Below are 24,621 nucleotides of genomic sequence, written 5' to 3'. Positions count from 1 at the left end.
AGAAAAATAAAATAGGTTTAAGTGTTTAAAGATTTAATCATTTTGCCGGGGGACCACCTGGAACCCCCTCAAGGACCCCTGGGTGTCTCTGGACCCCACTTTGAGAATCTTGCATGTACGTTGTTCACTGCGGTCCCCCAGGGGTCTATGCTTGGTCCATCTTTACCAAATATAGCAGCATAGCACTAGTGAGCTTGTAGATCTGCGATCTGTTTGAATGTTGACCTATTATGTATGCCAGTGGTGTCCAAAGTCCGGTCCGCGGGCCATTTGCGGCCCGAGGACACATTTTATACGGCCCTTGGCTTCATTCCTAAATTGTATTATGAACGGCCCGCCTGCACCTTCAAAAATAAATTAACAATAAAACGCCCCAAAACGCCCAAAAAACGCCCAAGCTGGCCCTTGGGTGTTTTCATATTTTCTAATTTGGCCCCCTTTGAAAAAAGTTTGGACACCACTGATGTATGCCTAGAATAGGTACGTGCTTGTGGGCGCGTGCATGTGCATGTGCATGTGCATGTGCATGTGCATGTGCATGTGCATGTGCATGTGCATGTGCATGTGCATGACAGTGCGTGCGTGCGTGCGTGCGTGCGTGCGTGCGTGCGTGCGTGCGTGCGTGCGTGCGTGCGTGCGTGCGTGCGTGCGTGCGTGCGTGCGTGTGTGCGTTTAGGAGGCAGACAGACCACTGGTCTTTAGTGTCTATTGTTCATAAACCTATAGTTGTCTTGTGGAAGTAGTTGTCTTGGAGCCTGCTGGTCCTGTTGGCAGCCTTGAGGCTACGGTTCTGTTTGCCAGACGTTAGCAGCTGAAACAATCCATGTTTAGGGCGGTTTAAAGTGGGCTAAACCCTGGATTAAAGTGGGCTAGAGTGTTTTAGGGCAAACTGTTTTATGTCAAGGACCCCCAAACTGATGTGTATTTGGCCATGGAAATGTTTTGTGCCAGGGACACCCAGAAGAGAAGATTGTGTTAAAAAAAGATTATTCTAAATTTTCCAATACTTTCAAGAAGCGTGCCACGCTGAGAGCTTGTATATCTTCTATTTTTGAATAGCCAAAGTATAATATGGAAAGTGGTTAAAATGATCGTGATGCTATATTAACACATTTTGCTGGGGACCCCCTGGAACCCCCACAAGGACCCCTTGGGGTCCCCAGACCCCACTTTGAGAACCACTGCCTTATTAGGGTGTAAACTGGACACGCCCAGAATATACCCTGTGTATAAAGCAGGCTAACTCTAGACTCAAACCTTAACAAAACTTTAACCCAAGCCCACTTTAACCGTGGGTATAGTTTAGCAGGGGGAAAATGTGGGCTGCTACACCTATGTGTACTACTAGAAGTTTGGGCCGCTACGCGGCCCTCACGTCTAGAGCTCGACACCTACGTGCCACCGCCTTTGTGACTGATATGCCCATATTATGGAGATCTCTCTGTCTGTCAGTCCTTGTCCCTTTTATGGCTGATCTTGGTTCGAAGCACATACCAGCCAATCCTCTAAATATGGGAGGATCCGCATGCCTCTGGCTTGCAGCGGAGCAAGCGCCGCCGCTACACATCTGGTGAAGATCCGGGGGGCGAGAGAGAGCCCGAATGGGATCTAGATCTTGAGAGCTTGTAGATCTGCTATGGGGCCACACCGATGCTGTGGCCCCAGCGCCTCCACTCCAGGTCGGAGATGGGAACTATGGCCATGATACTGTCGATGTTGCTGATCACCATGAGGACGATGCTATGTCTATTGCAGCCTCGGACTCCCAGTTTGCGTCCGGAACGACAGAGCATGAGGACCTAGAGGAGGAGGGCGGGTCCCCCGGGCGGGTCCCCCACCCGCTCAGTGACAGGATCTCAAGGATCTGAAGCAGAGCCTCATGGGCCTGGGACTGGGCTCTCTGCAGCTAGGGAGGCTGTTCAGCTGGCCTTATCACGGCTTGGACTTGATGTTCCCCCTGGGGAGGCCCCCCCTCCTAATGCCTTCTTCGGGCACGCTCAGCAGCCCTCTTTTAGAGTGCCAGCGTCTGAGGACTTCATCACTGAGCTTCAAATGTGTTGGTCGGATCCCAGTTCCAGGGCCAGTCTCAACCTGTCACGAGACTGCAGACAAAGCGGGAGAATATGGATTAGACCACGTGCCGGCTATGGACCCTGCCGTTGCGTCTTTAATAGTGTCGCCAGATGAGGCCCTCAGACCGGATGCTCGTTGTCCACGAGCACAATGCAGGGTCACGGATGACTACCTCACCAGGAGCTACGATATAGCAGCTCGGGCGGCACGTATCGGAAATTCTCTTTCTCACCTTATACTGGCCTTAGACCAGTCCCTCCGCACGGCGGGGGGTGATGCCCGTCACAGAGCCTGAGTAAGGCCTCACTCGCTGCTTTCGGCTATATGACCAGAGAACTTGGCAGACTGTTGTCCACCCTGACTTTGGCCCGTCGCCAGGTGTGGCTCGCCCAGGCCCCGTTGTCAGAGGGGTGCAGGAGGACACTCTGCACTGCCCGTCATTCCGGGCCAGATGTTTGGGCCCGCAGCTCAAGAGGCCCTGGAGCGTAGTGTTCAGGCGAACAGGTCCAGGCGGCAGTTTGCAGACTTACGCCCAGCACCGTCACCTCAGCCCAGGCGCACAGGCACTTACCCAGCAGCCAGGGGCCAGAGCTCCTCGGGAGCCAGACATCCCTTTCCTCGGCAGGGCCAACCCCAACAGGGCCCCCAACAACCTTCTTTCAGGCCGCCCACAGGCAGGGCTCCTAGGCGTGGGGCCCCTGCCGGCCGACCCTCTAGACCAGTCCAGGACCGGGGGAGTCGGAGGTGACTCTCCCAAACCGGGCCCCAGCCGGTTCACCCCACAACATCTGAGCCACTGGGAAGCCTTGACTTCAGACCCTTGGGTGGTATCAACGCTATCCGAGGGTTACAGGATTCAGTTCAGTCGTCGGCCCCCAAGTTTCACAGGGGTACGGATGACGGTGGTTGACGACCCGCTGAGGTCTCAAGCCCTCAGTCGGGAGATTTCAGAGCTCCTAGAGAAGAGAGAAATAGAGAATGTACCTGGTTCAGCTCAGCTAAGAGGGTTCTACTCCATTTATTTCCTTATTCCGAAGAAGGACGGCGGCCTCCGGCCCATCCTCGACCTCAGGCAGTTGAATCAGTACCTGAAGGTTTTTCGTTTCCGAATGCTACGCACTGTGGATGTTCTCCAGACCGTGTCAAAGGATGATTGGTTCACAAGCATCGACCTGAAAGATGCTTATTTTCATGTGCCAATAGCACCACACCACAGACAGTTTCTCCGCTTTGCTTTCAAGGGGCAGGCTTATCAGTTCCGGGTGCTCCCATTCGGGCTCTCTCTCGCCCCCCGGATCTTCACCAGATGTGTAGCGGCGGCGCTTGCTCCGCTGCAAGCCAGAGGCATGCGGATCCTCCCTAGACGATTGGCTGGTATGTGCTTCGAACCAAGAGCAGGCACTCAGCGATACGTCCACCCTTCTGGCCCATGTCGCACAGCTGGGGCTCACGGTGAATCTCGCCAAGAGCTCTCTGGCTCCCAGTCAAACCGTTGTGTTCATCGGCATCGCCCTCAATTCAGTTTCAATGCGGGCCTGCCCCTCCCCGCGGAGAGTGGACGACATTGTGGGCCTTGTCGCTCGTGTTCAGGGAAGTACAAGGCTGACGTACGGCCTGCTCCTGCGTCTGCTGGGCACACTGATTGCGGCATCCGTAATTGTGCCTCTGGGACTCCTTTCATTGCGCCCCCTGCAGTTGTTGGTCAACGACTTGGGCCTCGACCCCAAGAGGCACCAGAAGAGGCTGGTGAGGAACTCCAGCCAGTGCCGTCGGCTGCTAGAACCCTGGAGAAGGAGGGCGAGTCTGTGCCGGGGCGTCGCCATGGGCTCACTACCCTCTCGCCGGGAGAGAGTGGTGACCGATGCATCACTCTCAGGTTGGGGGGCTGTGTGGAATCACAGGACAGTCAGAGGAACTTGGGGCCCTCAGCAGGGACTACAACATATAAATGCGCTGGAGCTCCGTGCAGTGTACTTAGCCCTCAAACATTTCCTTCCCGCCTTGGAAGGGAAACATGTCCTTGTCCGATCAGACAATACATCAACGGTCTACCATGTGAACCATCAGGGAGGTGTCAGGTCCAGGCAGTCTCTGCAGGAGGCTCAGAGACTTCTTCAGTGAGCCTTTCCTCGCCTTGCCAGTCTCAGGGCAGTACATCTGCCAGGTGTTCACAACCAGGCTGCAGATATGCTTTCTCGCCAGAGTCCTCCTCCAGGCGAGTGGAGGTTGAACCCCTCAGTGGTTCAGGAGATCTGGGAGAGGTACGGGAGAGCAGAAGTGGATCTGTTTGCTTCGAGCACATCAACACACTGTCGACTACCCATGGCCCCTAGACTGCCTCTTGTACGCATTCCCTCCAATTCCACTGCTCGGGCTGACACTTCACAGAATAGCCACATGCGGTCACACGGTGCTGCTGGTGGCTCCATACTGGCCGGGGAGGATATGGTTTCCCATGATCCGACGGCTTCTCAACGGAGCACCTTGGCCTCTCCCGTCGAGACGGGATCTCCTGACGCAAGTAGGGGGCTGCATTTGGCATCCCCAGCCAGATCGCCTCCAGCTTCATGTTTGGCCCCTGAGAGACCAGGTTCACTGCTGAACTCCTGCGATCAAGCGGTTGTCCATACCTTGCTTAACGCTCGTGCACCCTCCACTAGAGCGCTGTACTCTAACAGATGGAAATTGTTCTGTAGTTGGTGTGAGGGCCAACATGTGGATCCACCTCGGTACCAATGCTGCTCCGCTATCTACAGACATGGTTGGATAAGGGGCTCTCAGCCTCTACAATGAAGGTGTATGTTGCCGCCATTTCGGCTCAGCATGGGCTGGTGGACGGTCGTACTGTGGGATCTCATCCTTTGGTGAGTCGCTATCTGAAGGGAGCTCTTAGATTGCACCCCCCGCATGTCACTCGGGTGCCCTCGTGGGACTTGCCTACGGTCCTGGAAGCCCTGTGTTCTCTGCCGTTCGAGCCGCTGGAGCGGGCTGATCTCAGGTGGCTGTCTGTTAAAACCGCCTTCCTCCTCGCCATTACATCTGCCAAGCGAGTGGGGGAACTCCAGGCCCTGTCTGTCGCTAGGGACTGTTTGAGGTAGACTTCGGATGGGTCTGGGGTTACTATGTGGCCCAACCCCTCCTTTCTTCCAAAAAGGCTTTCAGCTTTCCATATCAACCAGCCTGTCAGATTGACGGCTTATGCCCCACAGCCAGGAGTAGAAGGATCGCATCCTGATGGTGGGTTGCTGTGCCCCATCCGGGCCCTGAGGCAGTATGTGGACGTGACTTCTGTGTTTCGGAAGTCGGGCTTGTTTCTCTGTTATGGAGGGCACAGGAAAGGGTGTGCTCTGTCCAAACAACGACTTTCTCACTGGATTGTTGATGCCATTCTGCAGGCCTACGAACGCAAGGGTTTGAATGTTCCTCCTGTGAGATGTCATTCGACCAGGAGCGTGTCCACCTCCTGGGCTGCATTGAAGGGTGTCCCACTGACTGACATATGTGCTGCAGCAGCGTGGGCTTCTTCCTGCACGTTTGCCCGCTTCTATAGGGTGAATGTGGCCGCCCCTCATCCCATGGCGATGGCGGTGCTGTCAGCCTCTTCAACCTGCAACTGATGGTCAGGTAAGGGCAGGTTCCTCGTGACTATGTTGGTATTAGTCATCCAGGTGTTGAAAACACTGCCTCTGGCGGTCAGAAGGTAGTAGAACGAGAGTTATGCATATAACTAAGGTTCTACGAATTCCGGATGACCGCCAGAGTTGACTGTCACTCGGAATCTCGTTCTCGACGAAAAGATTTCATGAGGATGATCGCTGTGTGCACCGCACCTATATAGGTGGCGTGCATGTACACAGGTCACGAGTGACTTTGTTGGTATTAATATTCGACCTATGCGCGAGCGCACAATGAATATCCAGGTGTTGAAAACACTGCCTCTGGCGGTCATCCGGAATTCGTAGAACCTTATTTATATGCATAACTCTCGATTTGTATTTACAATTGTGGCCTGGCAAAATGCAAGGCCCTTTGAGGGAAATAGGGGCTAAAACTAAATCAATCATGTTAAAGGCGATAGTATTGGTCCTCACGCGAAACAGCTGCCTGAGGTGAAAGATGCATTGCTGTGCCTTTTTCAACACCTGAGCAATATTGCTCAGCAATCCTGTCTATTTTGGTCAACCGTCATTATGTATTTATGCCTGAAGACTATACTGTATATAATTTATATCATAAGGAAAACTGCAGATGTATCCTTAACTTGCTATTGTCTCATATGTTTTTCAGTGCTGAGTGGCTTCTTCTCCTATGGACATAATCAAGGTGAAGATTTATTTTGTATCTACTGTATTCTCTTTATACTTGATCACTGTCACATATCTGTCTATTTGTTTAGCCTTACTTTCAAAAGGAATACACATTGTACGTTTTTTTCTTTTTATGAGTAGCCTACTTAGATTTAAAAGATAGCATCCCCATATCAATAACATAACATAAACAAACCTTAAACGCGATTCAGAAGAAATAACATTTGTAGAGAGAAAGAAGACAAACATTTTTGATGTGTTTCACAAAGTGATGAGATGCACAGCACTGTGGTTGTACAGAGATATGTCTTCCTGTCATTCAATGTAGTGACATGCACTTTGTGGTCTCACTGCGTTGTCATACACAAACAAACACACACACACACACACACACACACACACACACACACACACACACACACACACACACACACACACACACACACACACACACACACACACACACACACACACACACACACAATAGTATCCGATGGAAACATCACCCACTGAAGCTTCACTGTGATGGAGGCAGTATGTGAGTGTGGTTTGACACAAAGCCTGTTTCCTTTTTTTAGTCAGTGAGGACTCTTACCAGCCTAGTCTTCAGTGTTTAGTGTAGGTTATTAGTCTGTTTTAACAACTTGAACAATATAGAATGAGTCAACAGATTAAAACTCTCTCTATTTTGTAATTATTATACAGTATATGAATCTCACTGCCAAGTCTAAAGACTGGAACATAATCTCCTAGTATTTGTCACACTGATACTGAATATGTGACAGGGCTTGTGAATGTAAGGTTACCCGTTTGAATGGGTTTGCTGGGTGACAAGATATTAATTGATATTACTAGATATAACTTTCAGCAGCATGCACGTCTACATATGGGCCATGGCACGTCAACAGGTTGTGCATGTACAGTATTTTGTAAACCTTCACCTCTTCTCTCTAGAATGTTAGTTGATCCAATGGTCATCTTGACCAATGGTCATTTATGACAGAGTATACCACACAATTCATCTTTCAAAAATAGTAACAGTATTTTGTTTAGCAACATGCTGGCTACAATAATATTTATGCAATGCTTAGGTCAGAGCCATGAGCCATGGTATAATAACAATATAATGCAGCTATGAAGTATAATTCCATACAGTTCTATCTCACTCCATGGCTCAGGACAGTTTTCAGTAGATGTAACATAAGGGCATTTGTGGGCACTGGCTCACACCGTGTGATGTGTCTCTGGCCCACAATGTGCCCACTGCCCACCCAGTCCTCATTGGTTCTCAGTGGTGCATATCAAAGAGGAAGCGCATTTGGATTGAGTTGACCATCACGGCACCTCACATTTGTAAAACAATACCAGTGCACTCGCAATCTTTAAATAGCAGAAGAAAAATAAATAGTGCTCAAGTATAATTTTGCTGGGGAACCAATGCTATATACTTTGGTGCCCCAGGGGTTTATGCTTGGCCCACTCCTTTTCCCCCCCTCTATCTCTTCACTGAAAATATCAGACTTTCTGATTAACAGTCGTACTTAGTTATTAAATAACCCATAAACAATTATTTTCTGTCCGTATAGGCTATATGACGTAGTATTCCATTTAAAATAAATAACAGCATTTTGCATTGCATTATGCTGGCTCTAATAGTATTTATTTATTCAAACAAACACATTTATGTCAGTTTACTATTATACCAAGTCATGTTTTCTGCATCTAACTTACTTGGTTGTTCTGATTTATTGACTTTTGACTTATTATACCTGTGTATTTGTGTTCCATGTCTTTGTGCAGAGAGGCCAGAAGCTGTTCTGACCCTGGAGCCCAACTGGTCCACGATATTTACTGGCGAGTCTGTTACATTCATATGTGACATGAGAGAACAAAATGAAACTGAATGGTCGTATGACATATATGAAATAGTTAATGGTGAATTTGTCACAATCTCTACTAAGAGTAAATACACAATTAAAGCAGAGCCAAGCCACAGTGGTGAATACCAGTGTACTGTTGATCAAAAAGATGACCAGGCTAAAATACAAAGCAACAACGTCACTTTGAGTGTATCAGGTAAGTCCTTATCATCATACTTTCTCATCACGGCCATTATGTTTAAGATCATTCATTCATACATGAACCCTTTAAAATGGATAGTTCACCCCCAAAATGACTTTTCCATCAATTACAATTAGTCACCCAATGGAGACTTGAATTCATGGATATTTTTTGGTTTTTGTCGCATTCCTAAGACAATAATTTGATGAACCGCTGCCTACCGATCCACTGGTCATCAATGATTGGCTTAGGAATGCGACAGAAACAAAATATCCATGAATTCAAGTTTCCATGGCTGACTAATCAATAGAAACAAAACATTTTGGGGGGTAAACTATCCCTTTAATTATGGTCCATAAAGAAATGAACATCCCGTATCAAAGATGACTGGGAAATAGCAGGGGGGGGGGGGGGGTATTTTTTTACTAGGTCACTTTTTCCTATGTTTTTGTCTCTTTATGTAATGTTTTTTCTTAGATGTTTCTCAGTGCTATCTATTGGGAGAAATAATGAGGATGTACATTTATACAGTTCTATATATTTTCAATATCATAAATTCAGCTGTACCAACATCTACGCTGCAATCAGACAGAAGAAGTGTACTGACATCAAATAGTGTGACCCTCACCTGCACTGTGACAGTCGGTACAGCTTCATGGAAGATCTACTGGTACAGACACAGTAAGAAGGAACTACTGGCTGTGACAAATCAGTCAACCTACACATTCAGTCCCTCCAGTGTCTCAGAGAGTGGAAGCTTCATGTGTCGAGGAGGGAGAGGAGACCCACCATACTACACCTATAACAGCAAGCAGGTTTCTATCACTGTCTCTGGTGAGTTATATACAAATGATATACTATCATTGATTTGATTCTTATGAAAGACACTAACAATCAAAAGGTTTAAGCAGCTTCCTACTGTGCATTCACATGTGTAGTGCATTTCATTTTAAAGGCATAGTATGTAGCTTTGCACTGTGTTTACATAGCAAAACGATACAGTATATGTTAGGATTATATTCCTCCCAGTGCTCTTGACCAAGGGTGGGTTAAGAGTTGGAGCTTGTGCCCTACAGGTGCTTCTTAGTGGCTGTTATATTAACCATCCTAATAGCTAGGAGGATGGTTTAAATGCAGAGGATGAATGAATTTACCCACAAGGATCAATGCTCAACTTACGTAACTATATTATGTCTACAGAGTCGCCTGTGCCTGTTCTCAGCAAACACCCTGACTGGCCTCAGTTTTTCATTGGAGAGACTGTTATTCTGAAGTGTACGATACAGGAAGGAAGTGCCTCTGACTGGAAGTACTCATGGTGGAAGGGTAATAACCCTGTCAAGGTGTCCAGTGAAGAACCTCAAAATAGTTTAAGTCCTACTCAGACATCCAGTGGTGAATACAAGTGTAAAGGTCAACGCAAAGATGACCAACAAGATTCCAAGTTCAGCAATATCATCACTGTGTCTTTTAAAGGTACTGTATGGTATTTTCTGTATAGCTTTGATACTGTATGTAAATGAGAGATTGGAGTTTTTGTCTTTGACTTTCATCTGCAATCTGGAGGTCCTTCTGCTAAAGAGTAGACGGAAAGACAGACAGACAGATAAAACTGCCCACAAAATGTACGGAAACTTAACTTCGGTCGATTTGCTCTCCTTTATTAATACCAATTGGTATTGGGTTTTATATCATCTTTATTTTTGATTAGTCACCTTTACAATGAGGTACAGCTTGTAAGGATCGGGCATTCGTGGAATGAGCCACACGGCTAAACGTGTGGGTAGTAGCGCGCCCCAAAACATTGCCAAAATCCCCCACTATGCTTCTGTTGGTAATCGCTCTTGTTTTGAGTGACCTGCCAGCACACACCTGCTGGCATCGTGTGTGCCAGTCACAGGTGTATGACTGGTATTATTAAAGGAGAGAAATCATCGATCGAAGTTAAGTTTCCGAAAATTTTGTGGGCAGTTTAGATAGATAGATACTCTGAATGCTGGCAATGCTGGCAAGTCAACTTAAAGTGATAGTGTACTAAAAAATGTAAAATGGTCATGTACTGTATATAAGCAAAAAGTTAAGAGAGTTTTATCTAAGCCCATTTTGAGTGTTGTGCAGCCTATTATTTCAAGTCAGCTCATTTAGCCACTTAAAAGATACATTTCTGTGTCTGTGTCTGCACATGGACATTGTGGTGTGTGTGTGTGTGTGTGTGTGTGTGTGTGTGTGTGTGTGTGTGTGTGTGTGTGTGTGTGTGTGTGTGTGTGTGTGTGTGTGTGTGTGTGTGTGTGTGTGTGTGTGTGTGTGTGTGTGTGTGTGTGTGTGTGTGTGTGTGTGTGTGTGTGCGTGCGTGCGTGCGTGCGTGCGTGCGTGCGTGCGTGCGTGCGTGCGTGCGTGCGTGCCGTTTGTCGTTATTATGAATTAAGTCTCATTTAGGTGTTACTGTGCTCATGTTTCATCATGTGGTACTTTAAATGATGTTTTAATAAGGAGCTCTCAGAGACATGTCTCAGAGATTATGAGGAAATGCTGTTTCCTTCTGCTGCACCTATTTGCGAGTGCTGACAACATTTGCTATTTTTTCTATCCTATGCACAACTGGTCATGCCAAATACAGAAGTGTATTTACAGTAACAGCAAAACTGTCTTTTGTGCAGCCTCCAGGCATTACATGAAAATATCGATATATTCCATGGACATACATGGACATGTAATGTAATGTCAAACAGCAAACAATGTTTTTAATCCAGAGAAATGTTCTTTCCAACAGACCAACCCAAGTCTGCTCTGAGTGTGTCTCCTCTATGGTTGAGTCCTGGAGCCTCAGTGACTGTGAGCTGTGAAGTTAAAGAATCATCTGCAGACTGGAGGTTCTACTGGTACAGAGCTGTTCCTAAACCATCAGACAACTCCTACACTTATGAGCTCTTACCTGGTAGCCACACTGGGACTGCAGAGGCTTCGTACATCATTCATGATCCTACAGGCACAGGAGGATATGTGTGTAAAGCTGGGAGAGGAGACCCAGTTTATTACACTAGGAACAGTGAACCTCAGTTTGTGTGGTCTGGTGGTGAGTGTGACTCATAATTCATCATTCTTTATTCTAAAAGGTTGTTTTCTTAACAACCTACAGGACAGACCCAGTGACTGATTGAATTATTCTCTCTCTCACTCTTCCTCAATTCAAGGAGCAGACTTTTATAGTTTATTTTTGTTTTGATAGTATTCTCGCTTTTCTTGCATTTGGTGATCACTATGTCATTGTAACACTGCTCTTTGTTTGACCTCTGATCCTGTGTTGTATTTTAGATGTTCATTCTTCAGCTTCTCTCACAGTGAGTTCTATCAGTACTCAGCAGCACTTCATCTCTGAGTCTGTCTCACTGAGCTGTGAGGGAAACTCTACTGAATGGAAAGTGAAGAGTTACACTGACCAATTGAATGAGTTTTCACCTAGACCTTCAGAGACTGGATCTACATGGACCCAAACCTTATATACAAGTGCAGTGTACTGGTGTGAGTCTGGACCGGGAGAGTACAGCAATGCTGTCAACATCACAGTACATAGTGAGTCCAGCTACTTAATATAAAATACTGCAGTACTTTCCATTCTATCAACTGATTAAAGGAATGCTTTTGTCCACCTAACATGTGGACTGTTTTTAACTTCTTATGTGTTTTACAGATGGTTCTGTCATCCTGGTGAGCCCTGTTCACCCTGTGACTGAGGGACATTCTGTGACTCTTCAATGCAAACACACAACAGCTGCGTCACTCTCCAATGTGGACTTCTATAGAAATAAAGAACTGGTCCAAAGTCAAACCAATGGAGAGATGATCATACCTGCTGTCTCTAAGTCTGATGAGGGCTTCTACAAGTGTAAATATTCTGGAGGAGAATCACCACAGAGCTGGATGGCAGTGAGACGTGAGTATACTGGTAACAATGTATCTTTTTCTCTGTCCTAATTACCGGGGGCGGGGGGGGATAATACTAATCTATTTTTTTCAACCTCATCATAGTGTCTCAACCTCCAGTGCCTGTGCCTGTGCCTGTGCCTGTGCCTGTGCCTGTGCCTGTGCCTGTGCCTGTGGAACAGAGTTCTCTACATTTAGCGGGACTGATTGTAGGCCTTCTTGTTGTGATTCTGCTGATCTTCTTGCTGCTACTGCTATGTCGATACAGAACATTCAAAGGTGAGAACCACTTAAACAGGGATTATATAAATATAAACATAAACTCCTGCAGTATGTCATGACACTGAACAGCAGAGGACTGCTTTGCAGAGTGAAACACTATTTAACATATTTTGCTCTTTTTTGTTTTTACAGATGCATGCTGTGTGAGGTAGGTTCAGCTCTCTGTTCTAGGGACTGTCCCGAGTGAAACATTTCCTTGGTCAACAGGAAGCGTCAATTCCCCCCAGATACCAGATAGTCTACTCTTACAGGGGACTGTGGGGGTGGCATAGTAGTACATGGTAGTAGGCATAGAGCACTGAAGTCTGATGTCACTTCATTACCCCCCTGGGTCACAGTTTTGATTGCCCCATTCTAAATCCCATCGAGTTTTTTAACGCCATATAAGAACTGGGTTCCCAAATTAAACAAATCAGATCGGCAATTTTACTCATAGGATGAAAAGGTAAACATGTATCCAAAGATTTCGAAAATAAAGGGCCGCCTACAAATTGTCGTTGGGTAAAAATTACCCAACGACTACATCTCCCATTACAGTCCGAATCACTGTTCTACTGTCAAATCTAACTAAATATCATAAACGACACAGATCCATCTCCCTGACAGAATCACCAGACCTGTTTATTTTTGGAACACATTTCTTATAGTGATGTTAAAAATGTCTGTAGGCTTTAGAAGGGCTAAAACAACTCCATGACCCATGGGGTGAAGTCAGCACTTCTGTGCTCTAATTGTCAAGATAGGCGTCAACTAGGGGTGCAACGGTTTACAAAATCCACAGTTCGGTTCGATATTTTGGTCCCACGGTTCGATAGAGCAGTGGTTCTCAAAGTGGGGTCCACAGGACCCCAGGGGTCCTTGAGGGGGTTCCAGGGGGTCCCCAGCAAAATTAGTTAATATAGCATCAAAATCTGTTTAACCACTTTAACCCTATAACCAGGGGCAGGAATTTCAGGGAGGCCACGAAGGCCATGGCCGTCGTTGCCCCTCAGTTTGGCCTTGTGACCCTCAAGGAAATGGCATGCCCTGAGGCCACAGTGGCCTTAATGCCCCACCTGACTGCACCACTTTCAGTCTCTCTCTTTCTTGTCGTGTAGACCCTTGTGTCTTTTGTTGAGGTTCTGAATTCTTAACTCCCCAAGTCCCCATCTTTAAACCAATCCAGTAACTGATTGGTGCAGGGCTGAGCATGGATCAGATTGTAAATACCATATTTTTATTTATTCAAAAGATAGTCTACATATAAAATTTTAAACGATCCTTAATTTCAATTAATTGGACTAAAATCTTGTTTTATTTGATGGCCTTCCTGCCCTGGCATTTGGCCTTTGTGCTCTCAAAAAATGTACAACACCAAAAGCCAAGTGGCCTTGCCCCTAAAATGACGAAATTCCAGGCCTGCCTATAACCATAGGCCGTTTGAAAATCTAACAAATTTGGACTGTTTCATTGCACATTCCGTTCAAAGTTGGTTAAAAAAAAGCATTGTAGAAGTTATTTCACTGTTCACTATTAATATAAGGACGTTAAGCACTCCTCTTCCCCAACCCCTGAACGTGGTGTTGTTTTGAATGGGTGTGGTGCACTAGCATAATATGTTGGTGTGAAAACTCTGTAGTTCCGCAAAAAAACAAGCAAAAAAAAAAAACGGTTAATTCGGTACGGGGCCGTTCGGTTCAGTAAACCGGTTCAGTGTATTACACCCCTAGCATCCACGGTAGTATAATGTAATTTTCTATCCTCTCGGATCCTTTTCTCTCTCTCACAAACACAAACTTGCGTATGCACACACACACACACACACACACACACACACACACACACACACACACACACACACACACACACACACACACACACACACACACACACACACAGAGACACTCAGCATAGCACACATTGACAGTTTCTGTTACTGTGTCATACTTCTCTTTTTTTAAATCTTTTTGCCATCAGTTTCCTCCCATAGAGTGAAAAACTGCAAGATGTGTCAAAATATGAGATAGTTTTATAAGCCTGTAGAAGAGTTGTTTTGCAAAATAGGCCGTGGGGATGTGGGCCCTTTCTGTTTATTTCATAATATAGTATACACAGTATAGGGTCGCTGTAATTTAATCATCATCGCTGTGGTCTTGGAAATTGGAAATTATTTATTACTTTTTTTAAACAACGCCAATGTGTAGATTAATAACATCCTTGATAAACACAGCTACAACTTACAAAAGCCTCTAATGAATAATTTGTTGACTATAGCTATGAGGATCAGCCCTACCTGTCTCGTCTTAAAAGATGGCCACAGTAGATCTTGTGTACTACTTTATGCTGTTACACTTTGTCTCTTGAAATAGAGCCATCGAGTCCCCGATAACCAATCAGGACTCAGCAGTAGACCAGAGGACCAACCAGAGAGGACGTCCAGGTGATGGATACTCCTCACTTCAACAGGGTCAGCCTTTCAACCAATCACAATCGATCACTCACATACCATCAATCAATCAATCAATCAATAAATCAACAGCTATAAAACCTAATTAATTACACAAGCAAATACATTTAAAAAAAATTATATGGTTTAACATGAAATATTTACTTAGTTTTTAATTTACACATTGGAACCACATTAACATGACATTAACAATCTGATGAAGTCAGTCTCTCCATTTTCTTTCACCAGATGCCAGTGCCAACGACAATGAAAAAATCACAGACCCTCAAGTGACTGAAAATGGTAGTATAATGTACTTAATGACATTCAAAGAGGGAGCTGTTATATTTTACAGAATTGTAGAGATGAATTAGGTGGAGATTATTTGAATTGGTAATTGAATTTACAGTTGTCTATGGTTCTTTGTTTCAGACGAACCTGCAGCTGAGTCCAGTGAAGGGACAGATTCAAAGATTGAACTCAGATATCTGGGCAAGAAAAAGACGGGTGAGCAAAAGAAAAAAAAAAGACAAACAAACAAGGAATACAATGGCATTCAGGCACAGACGGGATTAAAACACTTCTTTATCAAACAATATGGAATATTACTGAATTCAAAGGGCCTGTATGGTCGGGTAACATCCTTAGACTGGATATAGAAAGCTGGCGGATTTGAAATCGCTGAAAAATTGGCTTCATTTACGGTCTGTAGAAACCAGGGGCGTGACGATGTCCATATTTTGTTATGGTCTATGACAGCGGTTCTCAAACTATGGGTCGTGAACCAAAGTGGGGTCGCGGGAAGGTGCCGTTGAGGTCGCACAGTGAAAACAAAAGATACGACTTTTGTTTTAATCAAGGGTTAGGGGAAAAAAAAAAAAAGAAAGTGATGGGGTCGCCAAAAAAATTGGGGTCGTGGTATAAAAAATTTTGAGAACCCCTGGTCTATGAGAAGGACCTGAAGAACCAGATTTGACCCACTTCCAGGACATACAAAATATATATATATAATTATGGTTTAACATGCTAACTACTAACTTACTAGTCAATTTGAAAACATTAGACAGGAAATATTTACTTAATTTCAACAAACATATTGGAACCACATTAACATGACATTAAAGGTAGGGTAAGTGATATTTTTGGGTTAAAACAAAAAGTATTTTTTTTAAAAGGTTAAAGCACTATATTCTGATAGTAATCATTGCTATAGAGTGTTTGTTCAGTAACAGGAGTCTCCCCGTCTCTCCAGCTCTTTAATAAACGGAAAATACATTTTCTGGTAGGTGTCAAAATCTCAGCCAATCAGGAGAAAGTACCCATTTTTAAGCTTTATTTTTTATAGTGTTCCAGTTCTAATTTTGCATGCTCATTTCTTAGTGTCATCACTTCCAATGTCACTTGTTTAATCTATATCCTGATTGAGTTCTCTATCCTGATTGGATAAAATCGGAAATGAAACTGAAACTGAAACGAAAATGCATTTTCTGTTTTATAAAGAGCTGGAGAGACATGGAGAATCCTTATATGGACAGGACACTCTATAGTAACGAGCACTATCAGAACATAGATCCATTTTGCAATTATTTGAATAATTGCAAATCACTTACCCTACCTTTAACAATCTGATGAAATCAGTCTCTTTGTTTTCTGTCACCAGATGCCAGTGCCAACAACTATGAAGAAATCACAGCCCCTCAAGTGACTGAAAATGGTAGTATAATGTACTTAATAGTAACACATGGTTATTTACATGTGGACTTTCAAAGATTTTACAGAATTGTAGCGATTAATTAAATGGAGATTATTTGAATTGGTAATTGAATTTACAGATGTCTATGGTTCTTTGTTTCAGACGAATCTGCAGCTGAGTCCAGTGAAGGGACAGATTCAAAGATTGAACTCAGATATCTGGGCAAGAAAAAGACGGGTGAGCAAAAAACAAACAAACAAGGAAACACGATGGCATTCAGGCACAGATGGGATTAAAACACTTCTTTATCAAACAATATGGAACATTACTGAACGCAAAGGGCCTGTAGGGTCGGGTAACATCCGTAGCTTTGGGTTAAGAACTTTATATTTAGAATTTGTAATTTTATGGCGATGTACGGGCCATAAACAAGTCCTGCTCTGACTAGCGTGCTGTGTTGTGTTTTGCTGTTTTTTGTAGAAGGAGCAGGAGAGCCAGATGTGACCTACGCCCAGGTTGATGAAACCAAGAACAGGAAAGGTAGGTGAAATGCATAGGCCTATCCACCTACTGTACAACCATTAATTCACAATATGCTAGGATGTTTCACTCAACAATGCATCTCTTCCATTGAAGCATAATTATAAAATACCACTAGTCCCGAAGAGACAGCCTTGTGTGGTTAAAGGCTTAAGCTGAGAAATCAGAATGATTCTGCTAACATTTTCATTTTCTGCGTACTATTTTCCGTTCACTGAATCACCAGCTCCAGAGAAAACGGAAGGTACAGTTGATTCTGAGGTCAAACCAGAAACAGCATTTGGCTTTGAAAACAAATCATATCACCGTCCCAATGTGAAGGACCGCCCTCATGTCTTTGCATTTGTTCTGCAATGCAGTTATATTTTTACATTTCTGAATACTGTAGTTTCCTGTTTTAGCCCCTCCTTTGAATTTAGACGTCTCTTTTTGTGTGCCTACTTGAGACTACCCAATGCATGATTCTGATATCAAGATAACTAAGATGGTTACTTTCAACTTACTTTGAGTCAGACAGGTTCCTAGTTCATAGCTTGAAACGAAGGATCTAGCATTTCTGATTATTATTATTATTATTTTCAGAGAACAAATCATCAAATAACATTTCCAAACCCATGGAGTGTCACGTTGTCTTTGGTTTTAAAGTATCCTGCTATGACAACGGATCTCAGGCAATGTGTGTATATGACAAATATTCAATGATAATAATAATAAACTTTATTTATATAGCACCTTTCATGACATAAATGCAGCTCAAAGTGCCTTACAGAGAAAGAAAGACAAAAAAACAAAACACAGCAGCAAAAAAAACATTAGAGCAATGGCAACAATAGAGCAATGGCAAGAAATAATGGCTACAATTAAAAGGCCGTGGGTCAAGCAAAACAAGTAAAACAATAGAGCAATGGCAAAAGACAGTGGCAAGAAATAATGGCTAAAAATAAAAGGCAGTGGGTCAAGCAAAACAATAAAGACAGAAATAACAACACAGAGATTCAGAAGAAACACTGTATATTACTGTATATTGGAAAGAAGCTGAACTGTATTGGGAATTAAACAGAATTATTCAGGTGATCACTAACAGTTCTAACCAGGTGTTGCATAAAGAATGCCAGATGCTCTTGTGTGTTGTGTTGCAGAAGGAGCAGGAGAACCAGATGTGACCTGCGCCCAGGATAACAAAACCAAGAATAAGAAAGGTAGGGGGATCCACCTGCAACGTACAGTGTCAATTCATTCCCCAACCATGCATAATGTTCCATTGAAACATAATGATAAATATACTGTATGTATGTATGGTTAAAGGCCGAAGCTAAGAAATCTGAATGATAATCAACATACAGTGAATTCAAATGCACAACTGATCATCACTCACTGCTACCATTTACATTTTCTGTGTACTGTTTTCCTTTCACTGAATCACCAGCCCCGGAACCAGAGAACCAGGAACCTCTCTTGGTAAGATTATGTCCTGTTCTATAACAGCTACAGAGCTAATGCTGCCATGGGTGGGTTTGTTTAGAAGTGTTACATCACCCTCCATTATGCCAGTGTCTGTGGTTACAACTCCACCACCCCTCCAGGTTAAGGGATCTAAACTCCAATTGATCCAGTTTAGTTGTGACGTTGCTAAAATATCGTCTGTAAAACTAACAGCCAATGTATCTGCTGTGGAATTGTTCATACAACTGTTGGTGGGAGATGCAGGACTCAAACATTCTAAAGGTGTTAAAGTACAATACTGAAGGCCTACAAATATTGTGTGCTCATAAGTGTGTAACCCAAGGGAGAGGAGCTGACTGACTGCAAATAATATGTGCTTTAATGATGTGTATGTATAAGCATGTTTTCATATTTTATGTAATTATTATGAGAGTAAAAAATTACTTGGGCTCATTCTGAAACTGCATTTGGTGAAATGTAACACATTTTGAGCATCTGCAGAATCGCTGTGTATTATGTACAGTACATGCTTAACCTTTATGCTGTGACCTCATAGAAGTTAAACAAGAAATACCAGACTGCAATGTCAGTAACAGTCAGTGTGTCTGTTTGAGTTTTTAAAGTCTATACTGTTGTTTTGTTCCAGGGTGGTAAATGAAGATGTCAGGAAAATGTGGTAAAGGGAAAACATCATGGAAGAAGGGAAATGTATTCCCATTTTCATAAAGCACAATTTTATATAGGCCTTATATTCAAATCAAGCCCATATATTGCGCTGATCAGAGCAATGGTCACTGAGTTATGGCCATTTGAAGTGTTAAACAATGCTGTAGTGCCCCATATGTGTGATATTTAGCTTTTTTAGTGTGACTATTTTCATGGCAGACCCCTGAACAGCGTTTGTGCCAAGTTTAGTGAGAATTGGAGCAACGGTGTGCCTGTGGCCCCGGGGGGCCCGTGACGTGGCCCCTGGTATTACTATTCTGATGGCAGACTCCTGAACAGTGTTTGTGCCAAGTTTAGTGTGGATAGGAGCACTGTATCATAAATGTGCCCCCTGGTGTGGTTATTGTGATGGCAGACCCCTGAAAAGTGTTTGTGCCAAGTTTGGTGCAAATCGGAGCAACGGCGCGCGGCGTCCGCCTCGCAGGTCTGGATAATAATAATAATAATACATTTTATTTGTAACGCACTTTATATTTGAAGCAAATCTCAAAGTGCTACAGGATTAAAAAACATAAAAAGAAAGAGAAAACAACAATAAAAAAGTAAAACAGTGAAATGAATAAAATTCAGATCAAGTCAGCAGGCACAGTAGAAGTTTAAAATAAAAATAAAACAACTACATCTCTGTCTATGCAAATGCCTTGTTAAAAAGGAAGGTTTTTAGGCCCTTTTTAAAAATGTCAATCGACTGTGGTGCTCTCAGATGGTCCGGGAGGGCATTCCATAGTCGAGGAGCAGCTGAGCAGAAGGCCCGATCCCCCATGGTGCGGAGATTTGTTGTGCGGGGCTCCAGTACGTTTGAGTTTCTGGAGCGGAGTGAGCGGGTGGAGCGGGTGGAGTTCGGGGGTTTGATGAGTTCCTTTAGGTAGGAGGGGGCATTGCTGTAGATGCACTGATGAGTGAGGAGGGAGACCTTGTATTCAATTCTGACGGAGATGGGGAGCCAGTGTAGTGAATGGAGGATGGGTGTGATGTGTTCGTAATGTTGGATGTAATGTGTGTGACCATACTCTGCGATCCACGGTCTGCGATCGGTCCACCCCCCCGCTAGGCAATTTCAGTATATGATATACATACTGATTTTTATAATTAATACAGATTTGTTCCCATTTTATCTCACAAAACGGCAGCCCCTATTGACAGGACGGTACTCAGACATTCTGGGGAAAAGTAAGTTGTTTTTAGACCAATTCAGTCACATTAGATCGGCAGTTTCTTTGAGAAAGAAAGTTAGGAAGGACCCAATTTAATAGCATACAAACAGATCATATCTTTACAGTCCACGTCTAAGTGTGGCATGGTTCATGCTCTACAGATTGCATTTATTATTTGTATACTGTATATGTATAGGCTATATTTGTTACATTTATGCAAAAGGCTGAAAACTGATCTAGGTTCAGGGTGGTGAGAAAGATGTACGTATTTTGCCTTAATAATAATAATAATAATACATACATACAATTTATATTGCGCTTTTCTAGGTACTCAAAGTCGCTTTACAGAGCAGATAAAAACAACTTTATTAGAACCGACTAGTTAGTTAGTCTCCCTTCTGCAGTATCTGCCAAGGTGAGCTCCACTCTGCCACCCTGTGGTAAGAATGTTTGTTTTTATCTGTGTCTGTCTGTCTGTCTGTCTGTCTGTCTGTCTGTCTGTCTGTCTGTCTGTCTGTCTGTATTATGGGATGTTTTTACATCGAGGTTATGGAATGTTTTACATTAAGATTTTGGGAGGTTTTTACATTGAAATTTTGGGATGTTTTTACATTGAGATGATGGGATGCTCTTACATTATTATGGGATGCTTTTACCTTGAGATTATGGGATGCTTTTACATTAGTCTTGCGTGGTCAGACTGTTGCCTCCCACAATTTTCAAATGTTTCCGGTCATACAGTCTGGGACTCGGAAGCTCTGATCATGAGCAGAATATAAACCGGATGTGAAGCCTCCTCCCCACTTCCGTTTCGTCTTTACAGTCGCGCACATTTATCCTAATATAAATACAAATCATCTAAGTATATTTAGCTTGCTGCTTAGCAGACATGGAAATTAAAAAGTAAAATGTAACGATATTTTAAAATATATTTTCGTGAACGGAAGTGCCAGTTTCCTCTCTCGGATTTCAGGAGGTGTAGTTCCAGACTCTATATAGCATTCAGAGATTGTGGAATAGTTGTCTGGCTACACGAGACTACTTTTACATTGATATTATGGGATGTTTGTACATTGAGATGGTTGGTTGTTTTTACATTGATATTATCGGATATTTGTGCATTATTATGGGATGTTTTTCTTTGAAATTGAGATTCATTCATTTTATTTTGTAACATTTTAACCTACTGAGTAGATTATTGCTCCTCTCTTTTGGATGTCATGTCTGGCCATTATTAGGAGCAGTGGTGGTACAGTACTTACTAGTAATGAGGGATTCTCTCCTTTTGGTGTGGTGTGGGTTCATTTAACTGCTCTTGATAGTGTACTGGGGGTTCAAATCTGTGTGTCAATTAGGACCATTCTCATTTTGTTGTCCCATGGTATTATTTGTTTTGTGTGCACATGTTTTTTTATAGAATTTTATTGTTCTTGAAATAAATTGTTAATGTGTTGCAACCTCTGGTGTCTTTGCTGAGCCTCCTAAAGCTCTATTGTACGAACCTCTTTTTTAAGTTAAACCTAATTGTTTTTTGGTATAAAACAAACTGAAGTAGTTTATTTATTTAGTAAGCCCTGTCTTGGAGTTCTCTCTCCTGATCAGATGAAATTGGTGTCCCAACCTGAAAATGTGAAAATTTTCTTTCCACTACAGTGCATGGTTTTCTTTTTAGAAAATCATGTCGCGGACCGCATTGGAACAGCCCGTGGGCCACGAGTTTGACTAACACTCTATAGTATAGAGTGTTAGTTTAATAACAAGGGTCTCTCAGTCTCTACGCAGTCAAACCCTGTCTGCATGCGCAGTACATGCCCCCGTTAAGGTTGCATTGGCACAGACTGACTAAAAAGGTGATTTAAACGCTTGTTTCAACCCAACATCTGAGAGCAGGGGGGAATACTTTTACCTTTTGGATACGATGTGCGGAAAAAGGGTAAGAATCAACAATATTGGCCAATATTCGCCGGTGTCGTCATCTGCCGGCACTCGATCCTGTGGGACCTCATCTCGGAGCTATACAGCGGAGGGAGAGGTTCCAAATGGGGCTAGGCCCCAGTGTTTCACATGCAAATAGCACTAATTGCCAATCTACAAGCTTGTAGATCTGCTACTTTTGCTATTTTAGAACATATGAAAAAAGATTCAAAATTATTCAATATTTTGAGTATCTGCAGTATCACTGTGTATTATGTACATGCTTCACCTTTATGCTGTGACCTCATAGAGTTTAAACAAGAAATACCAGACTGCAATATTAGACAATACCACACATGCAACAGCGTTCTGCTGTCCGCACAACCCTTTGCATTGACTTCCAATCAGAGCTGGATCCCCAAATGGGCCCATGCAGGGGCCTAAATGTCAAGGGGGGCCCCTTGGCCAACTTATAGAGCCTGACCCTGAATTTCAGACTCTGAACCAAAAAGCCCCCACATACAGAGGCACATTTTATGAACAGGTAAAGTAGACAAGTACCTTGGGGCAAGAGCAATAAGGGCATAATTACATAAAAAATATAATGACAACAATAATAACAATGTAATACAGTATATAATAATAATAATAAGAAGAAGAAGAAGAAGAAGATCTGGCAACACCTGGTACCTGTATCACTTTTCTTGATTGCACAGCTGTCATTTTCACAAATATCTTACCGGGTGCCTTTCATTTTATGTAGCACTTCATTGCCATCTACTGGTCAATTTAGAATCCCAGCTTAAAAGTAATATCTATCTACAGTATAATGCACAAAATCTCTGCATGCATGCGTGTCTGTCCATGTCCCCAAGCATATCTTGAGAAACGTCTACGATCAATAAATCCACAAATCTCTGTAACCCCTTATGTCATCAAAATGATGTCATAGTACTGACATCATAGACTGGCCTCCCTGTACTATGATAAGGTGTACTGAACAATATTCTAACAAAAGGTATGGATACCTGGGGCGGCAGTGGCTCAGGGGTAGAGTGGCCGGGTAGAGTGAATTGGAAACGGCAAGGTTCCCAGTTCGATCCCGGGCTGGGGCGCTCCCCCAGAGTCACTGTCGAAGTGTCCTTGAGCAAGACGCTGAACCCCTAATTGCTCCCGATGAGCAGGTTGGTGCCTTGCATGGTTTCCTCTGCCATCGGTGTATGAATGTGTGTGTGAATGGGTGAATGGCACAATCAATGTAAAGCGTTTTGGATAAAAGCGCTATATAAATGCACCATTTACCATTTACCTGGTAGAAAAATGTAGGCTGTATGCATTCATTTAATTTTGTACCCAAATATATAGTGAGGGAGTTCTACAGTGGCCAAATCAAATCAATTTGATCCATAATATTACATTTCATATGTAAATTCAATGTGCTTGAAAAAAAATAAGGGTTGATCAACAAACACTCTCTATTTTAAACAAACATTTTCACCTCCTCTGTATTCCCTCCCATCCTCCATGTACGCACATGGGATGCCTGGGAAGATAGTATGAGTCAAAATTGAAGACCAGACTCTGACTCTGACCAGACACATGAGCTTAGCAGGAACTCATCAAAAAAGCCAGTGAGTCTCAACCATTTCCATTTCAAGGACCCCCATTTGATACTTTCTTTTTAAATATCTGCGGGACTCCAATCTGCACTGTAAAATTGGTGTTTATCTAACTCAGAGTGAACTAATGCAATCCATTTGTATTTTACACTCAGAGTGACTCGTAAGGGTCCATTTGGACCCCTGGTGGTCCCCGGGGCGAGACGTTGAGAAAGTGAACCCATGCACCTATAAGGAGCAAAAAAAGTTAGAAAGTTGTAGTAAGGTCAAATCCACAGGTAAAACATTAAAACACATGGTAAATCCTCAAGTCTAAGTGTTTTCTAAGGTAGATTCCACATGGTAAATGAATCCATATGTTCAGGCCTTGTTCAACAGTCTAGTAGCCCGGTGGAAACGGTTTAGAAATCTGGTGGTCACCTTCACAAGAGTTGAAATGGAAGTGTGGTGGTGAAAGAGGTCA

The 24,621-nt window shown here is 43.5% G+C and overlaps 1 protein-coding gene across 3 annotated transcripts in view; it reads left to right on the top strand.

The window, feature by feature from the left end:
• LOC308104118 (Fc receptor-like protein 5) overlaps positions 1-24,621 on the top strand; it is a 99,687-nt gene that overhangs the window by 389 nt on the left and 74,677 nt on the right. Inside the window, exons 2-20 of one of the 3 annotated variants that reach the window (XR_013934795.1) lie at positions 6,361-6,396; positions 8,181-8,456; positions 9,003-9,275; positions 9,642-9,917; positions 11,212-11,514; positions 11,754-12,011; positions 12,130-12,372; positions 12,468-12,641; positions 12,777-12,792; positions 14,993-15,090; positions 15,319-15,372; positions 15,502-15,576; positions 16,730-16,783; positions 16,925-16,999; positions 17,243-17,302; positions 18,442-18,501; positions 18,729-18,760; positions 19,392-21,157; positions 21,205-22,076. Coding sequence is in view for 2 of the 3 variants with exons in the window: in XM_080454426.1 (XP_080310552.1) it covers positions 6,361-6,396; positions 8,181-8,456; positions 9,003-9,275; positions 9,642-9,917; positions 11,212-11,514; positions 11,754-12,011; positions 12,130-12,372; positions 12,468-12,641; positions 12,777-12,792; positions 14,993-15,090; positions 15,319-15,372; positions 15,502-15,576; positions 16,730-16,783; positions 16,925-16,999; positions 17,243-17,302; positions 18,442-18,501; positions 18,729-18,760; positions 19,392-19,403 (2,375 nt within the window). In the remaining variant the exon portion in view is untranslated. Of the gene's footprint in view, positions 1-6,360; positions 6,397-8,180; positions 8,457-9,002; positions 9,276-9,641; positions 9,918-11,211; positions 11,515-11,753; positions 12,012-12,129; positions 12,373-12,467; positions 12,642-12,776; positions 12,793-14,992; positions 15,091-15,318; positions 15,373-15,501; positions 15,577-16,729; positions 16,784-16,924; positions 17,000-17,242; positions 17,303-18,441; positions 18,502-18,728; positions 18,761-19,391; positions 22,077-24,621 lie in introns of those variants that run through there. The other 2 variants (XM_080454426.1, XM_080454425.1) reach the window with 2 other exon arrangements.

The sequence above is a fragment of the Gymnoscopelus braueri genome, assembly GCF_963280865.1.
Source record: "Gymnoscopelus braueri genome assembly, chromosome: 17".
Classification (NCBI taxonomy): Eukaryota; Metazoa; Chordata; class Actinopteri; order Myctophiformes; family Myctophidae; genus Gymnoscopelus; species Gymnoscopelus braueri.
This window is presented reverse-complemented; position numbering and strand designations above follow the sequence as displayed.